Source organism: Dermacentor variabilis, chromosome 11, assembly GCF_050947875.1.
Source record: "Dermacentor variabilis isolate Ectoservices chromosome 11, ASM5094787v1, whole genome shotgun sequence".
In the NCBI taxonomy this organism is placed as follows: domain Eukaryota; kingdom Metazoa; phylum Arthropoda; class Arachnida; order Ixodida; family Ixodidae; genus Dermacentor; species Dermacentor variabilis.
This window is the reverse complement of record NC_134578.1, coordinates 70,674,374-70,680,373: the sequence shown is the minus strand read 5'-3', so window position 1 is coordinate 70,680,373 and position 6,000 is coordinate 70,674,374. Positions and strand designations below refer to the sequence as shown.

The 6,000-nt window shown below is 50.1% G+C and overlaps 1 protein-coding gene across 1 annotated transcript in view; it reads left to right on the top strand.

Moving 5' to 3' along the window:
• The first annotated feature begins 822 nt into the window (after positions 1 to 822).
• Positions 823 to 6,000, top strand: part of LOC142563132 (uncharacterized) — a 29,456-nt gene continuing 24,278 nt past the window's right edge. Inside the window, exons 1-2 of the mRNA XM_075673674.1 lie at positions 823 to 1,665; positions 2,412 to 3,409. Coding sequence (XP_075529789.1) covers positions 878 to 1,665; positions 2,412 to 3,409 — 1,786 coding nt within the window. The 5' untranslated portion in view covers positions 823 to 877. The remainder of the gene's footprint in view (positions 1,666 to 2,411; positions 3,410 to 6,000) is intronic.

Here is a 6,000-nt window from a genome sequence, read left to right as displayed (position 1 = left end):
GGTCTGACCAACACCTTGGTGAGGTGCTCCTCAGCCGCTGGGGACTGAGGGCCACGGGTTAATTGCAAGAGTCACAAGGAAGGTAATGGTCGAATACTGCACTAGGGAGGCCAATTCTTGTACTGGTGAGGGAGTGTCTTTGTTGCAGTTTAGTGGGTCTTCCTAATTTGGTTGCACCGGGACTAGGAGTAGGGTGCACCAGGACTAGTACCTGGACATTGCTTTTAGTGCGACCCATGCATTCGGCAACAGCTACTTGGCAAGGAAGCAGCCAGCACCCAGCAGCAACAGCAGCGGGAAAACCGAAGGAAGTGGCAAAGAAAGATCCTCTTTAAAAACATTGCATTTCCCTCCGCTTTTTGGTCTATCAGCTCGCAGTGGAGGTGTTCTACGTTTCTGGACATAGGCGCTGGCCCGGGACTTCTTTAGCTTTCTGCCTAACGAACACTCAAGGCCGCTACTCCACTTTGCCTACCAGCCTCATCAGTTGCTGCTTCTCAGTTACTGGCCTCCGAGAGGTAGTGGTATGACCCCTGGCGTCATTTATCTTGAAGGCTACGCACTGAATAAAGTAATCTAGTTGCAACACAAAATGCAATGTAGAGGTCATTATGAGAACCAAGAAGACGGCTATTACAAGGGACATTACTACTGAATGCTTTCTCGCTCTCATTTCTTTTCGCTCTAGCGGCCAATTCTTGACCATTCCTTCAGTGCTTGTATGTGCCAGCGTTTGGGATAATCACCACAATCATCGTCAACAACACCAGCCAGTGCACCGCGCGTTCTCACGCGTTCTTCACGAGGAACCTCCTCTCGCGCCGTGTTCCCGGTATGGTTTTGTGCGCTCCACAGCACAGCCGACTTCGTCGCACACATGGAAGACCAGGGCGCCGACGCGGGCAGAAAGCGCCGGAAGTCCTCGCTTTACAAAGGCCATAAGCAGCCCTCAGCCAGTGCCGTGGCTATGAGGGCGTCCATAGTGCCCGAACCAGAAGTACGCGTCATGAGCCCACTGAATAAATCTAGTTTCGATCATGGACAGCAACCTGAGACCGAGGGGGCCTCCACTTCCGGTGGCACTACCCATCGGGCATTGTCCAGGCGGCGCAGTTCATCTGTTGGTAGCCACAGCGAAGGCAGCGGAGGCGCGAAGTTCGAAGAAATGTCCAGGCGGCGCAGCTCATCCGTCGGTAGCCTCAGCGAAGGCAGCGGAGGCGTGAGGCGAACGTCTGCTGGGTCCGTTTTGGAAATTCATTCCTCGCGTCATTCATGGAAGGGGCCAGATTTCGATGATGGCGGTGCGACTTCCCCGGACCTAAAAGGCAACGTCATAGTGGCGCCTGCGGAACTGATGTCGCTTCGCCGGTCCACAGAGAGGAGAAACAGCAAGCGCCAAAGTACTGCTTTGAAAACTTCGTCGTCGTCGTCGTCGTCGTCATCATCATCCGCGAAGAGGAAACGGACCAAACGCGAAGGAACCAAACAGGAAGCGACTGCCGAAGCTCACGCTGAGAAAGATGCTACCAAACCTGGAACGAGCAGCTCTTCGGGAAAGACTCACCGGACATCAACGGCTTCGGCAAGTGGACTGTCAGTGACCGAAGCTGAGCATAATGCTGCGGCTGGTCACACAGAACCGAGGCCAAGCTCCTATGCAGCCAGGTGAGGGCCGGCTTATAGACAGTATATTACAAAATGGTATGGGTTAAAACCTGTAAAAGACAATAGAGCTGTATTTTCAGTTTGGTTCCGTGGTTTCGTGCATGCGATAGTAATGTATTGATTGCCAAGCACAGAAGAACGTGAGAGCAGGCTAGTTGCTTCATTATGAACAATGTTAAGAACGCAAGAAAAAGAAAAAAGAACACACAATCGAGTATTGAAGGGACACTAATCAAAACAGGAGCAGGGCTGACTTACAAATCTAACTCGACGCTGGTTCTGTTTTGATGTGTGTGCCTTCAGTCTTTGTCTTTTTCTTGCGCTGAAAACTTTCGTTCCGTGCCTACTTCCTTACCTTCAAAAGTAATCACTTAAATGTAATGGTTACCGTACTCTCCTTTACACACCCAGACTTATTACTCACTATTTGAGGCGAGAGCTGGCTGTGTTCGTGATAGTCAAAATTCCACAGCCGAGTGTGGTTAGGACGCGAAAGGTCATGTGTCACTAAACTCTAGTCATGAAGCGCTTTAGCAAGGGTATTTGTGTTAGTGTATTGGAATATGCAGGTACAAGCTTTCACGTTATTTAATAGTACTTTTTCCTTGTCATCTATTTGCTTCATGTACTCAGACATTTAGTGCATTTATTCTGGCAATCTCGCCAGCTTTATCTTTCTAGTTGTCTCATACATTGAACAATATAAGATCTTTTAATCTGAAAAACGATCTTCATTATTTCACCAGATCCAAGGGCCTACCCGAGAAGGACGCGAACGCCAAAACACAGGCCGAGAAAGTTCATGCCAAGCCCAGACCAAGCAGCTTTTCAGAAGCGACACGTAGAGCCTCGAGGGCTTCGACAACTGGGCCGTGTGCACTAGGAGTTGCAGGGTCCGCGCCAAAGGACGAAGTCCGACCTGCTGCCCCGGCGCCCGTGGCTGCTAAGGTCACCGGGCAAACAGTTGAGCCTGACTCCACGAAGGAAAGCCACCAGTCTTCGTCATCGACAACAATGCCTGGCGTGACGGCGTCCAATGACCCTGTGTCGTCTAGATCACCCAAAAGACGGGCTTCCTCGAGCATACGGGATTCCTCAAGACGGGCTTCCACAAGCACGGCATCTGATGGTCCAGCTGTAGCGGCGGTGAGCCATGGCCAAGCTCCTGCTCAGGCACCGGGAGAGGAGAAGGTCATTTCCAAGGCGCCAAGTTCGGCGCTGGCTCCACATAGCAAACCACCGGACACTACGATTGCTGCCTCGACGACCAGACCTCAAAACCAGCCGTCTTGTTCGGCCGCCGCCCCGGTTGGCATTGCCGTTCCTGCAGTGAGCCAGGAAATTGTCGTTCCAGATACGTCGCGTAACGGGAAGACCGCCGAGGCGGCGGCCTATGCTTCGGCTCCGTGGAAGGTCCAGTGCGCCGCCCCGTCAGCGACGTCTAGCAGCGAGGACGACAAGATGGCGAGCCGAGACAAGGACGTCGCCGGAGGCGGGAAGGCTGCCGTGGATCAGGAAACGCACCAGCCACCAGCCCGCCGGCAAGAAACGCATCCACAGCCACCGAAGTTGGCGCAAACGGATCGCAGAAGACTCGGTGAACAAAAGCGACGCGTGCCGAAGGAGGGTAAGGCAGACGACACGGGGGTATCTACAGGGCCGGGCGATGAAACACACTTGGCTTCCCCCGTGGATGCTCAAGGGAAGGATGGCGTCGGTTCCACGGGTCGATGGTCATTTTATGGTGAGTAGAACGCTGTTCGTATGCCGTGCAAAAATGGCTGAAGGAGCTTTGAAATAAGGGAGTTCCAAAACTGTTGTCGTGAGAAGAGCCAGACACCCGGCCTGCGTCGGAGCCCCGAATTTGCTTTGAAAGTAAATTATGAAGCGTTACGAAAGTTACCTTGCGTATAGCTCAGTCGAATAGCTCACCCACTTTGCGGTGTTTATCTGAACTAGTAATCCGACTCATCCGTAAGTCTTGTTTCTCGTGTCGCGTCTCACCGGCCCTACGTTGCAGGTGAGCAAGAAGGGACCGAAATTTGCAAACATTTTGGGGACATCGTGTTTTGCCCCTTTTGGCTAAGTGCACTTTTAATATGTACATTCATGTCGTGCCATTTCTTTTAGTGCAATTAGGATACTAAGGGTAGTTCATGCAGTTTCCAGGCCCTGTCTGTCTGTCTGTCTGTCTGCCTGTCTGTCTGTCTCTGTCTGTCTCTGTCTGTCTGTCTGTCTGTCTGTCTGTCTGTCTGTCTGTCTGTCTGTCTGTCTGTCTGTCTGTCTGTCTGTCTGTCTGTCTGTCTGTCTATCTATCTATCTATCTATCTATCTATCTATCTATCTATCTATCTATCTATCTATCTATCTATCTATCTATCTATCTATCTATCTATCTATCTATCTATCTATCTATCTATCTATCTATCTATCTTGGTACGACGGGTAGCCCGATGCGCTACCAAATCCACCGTGAACCTGCACTCTTAAAAAGTTTACATGGTTTATGTTGTATCTTGTCCCACAACAATAACTGTCATGTGTCTTGGCCGCATTTCCTTTCTTTAACGTGGCGAGCCCGGCACTTCCAAGTCACGTACGGCTTGCGCGTTGTCAGCGTGACACAGCTTTCTCGACAGGAAAGTAACGTGCACTGAGTTTTCGAGAAATGAAACTCAAGCAAGGGAGATTAAGATTATCGTTGTGGGAGTGTACCCACACCTAGTGACTCAAGTTGGGGCGAAACTGTTAGAATCATAGATAGATAGATAGATAGATAGATAGATAGATAGATAGATAGATAGATAGTCCAATGAAAGTTCATGAAGTACTTTAAGAATGCTAATCGCATTAAATATGCAGTCGAGGTGACGTAGCGTCACGTCACTAGCTTTGCGCTGCAGTGGTGCAGTAGACCTCGGAGTGTCACACCAAATGGGGTCCCCTAATCGGCCACCACTTGCTACAGGAAAAAAAAAGAAAAAGGCGCAAATGATAATAATAATAATATTTGGGGTTTTACGTGCCAAAACCACTTTCTGATTATGAGGCACGCCGTAGTGGAGGACTCCGGAAATTTTGACCACCCGGGGTTCTTTAACGTGCACCTAAATCTAAGCACACGGGTGTTTTCGCATTTCGCCCCCATCGAAATGCGGCCGCCGTGGCCGGGATTCGATCCCGCGACCTCGTGCTCAGCAGCCCAACACCATAGCCACTGAGCAACCACGGCGGGTAGGCGCAAATGAATGAGTTAAAAAAATCCAACAGAACCCATATCACGACGAATCTCGACATTACTGCTATTAGTATTGAAACATCGTATCGAGAAAACATAATGCGACCGCCGAAACACGTCACGTGTCAGGAGCGCAGTGCAGCCAGGTTGCTCTCTCGCAATTCCCTCTGGACACGTGGCGCCACCTAGCGCCGCCACAACGAAGTGCCCGCGTGGCGCGCGTGTGAATGTTTTACACAAGTGTGTCTGAATATCTATGACGCGGGTTCGACTCCGCCGAATGTCTGCGAAATATATATATATATTTTTGTAATTCAAGAGCGGCACATACCCAGTGACGCAAGTTGGCATATAACAGGTTTATTTAGGTGCGCCACATACCTCGGGGCACATATCCAGTAGCACACAGTCAGTGACCTAAGTTAGTGTTAAAGAGGTTTATTGAAAAGCGGAACATACCTAGTTGGACACACGTAGTTCCCATACCCAGCGACCCAAATTGACATCAAAGATGTTCATTTAGTGTGTCGCATACCCAGGGATTCATGTTGGGGTGAGTAAGGTTTATTGAAGCGCTTTAATGGAAGAGCGGCACGTGGCCAGTTCCACATACCCGGTGACCCAAATTGAGATCAAAGAAGTTCATTGAAGTGTGTCACATACCAAGTGATCTAATTTGGGGTAAGCAAGTATATTGAAAAGCAGCGCATACCAGTGATTCGCCATGATGTTCCGTACAAACTCATGACGTTCCGTGCATTGTACACAAAGAGCCTTTCCAAATAGCACCTGTGGTCGGTCAATTTTTCGCAAACGGTCAATATATCCAAGTGGTACTTTCGGAAATAAATTTTTGCGAGATATTGTGCGACCCTGCACACGACACGTCGGGCGTCTGCGAGCGACAGCGATCTTTGCACAGTGGCAAGCAAATGCTGTAGCACGTAGGCACCGACGCGTCCGAAGCTTCTACACACGAAATATCGTGACAGGGCTCAAAACTGCGCACGTGAGCATGCATGTTGTGGAGGTCACTTTTATCTTCTTGCACTTATGGCGCTTCGGCAGGGATGAGAGCGAAATTCGCTACAAACTAG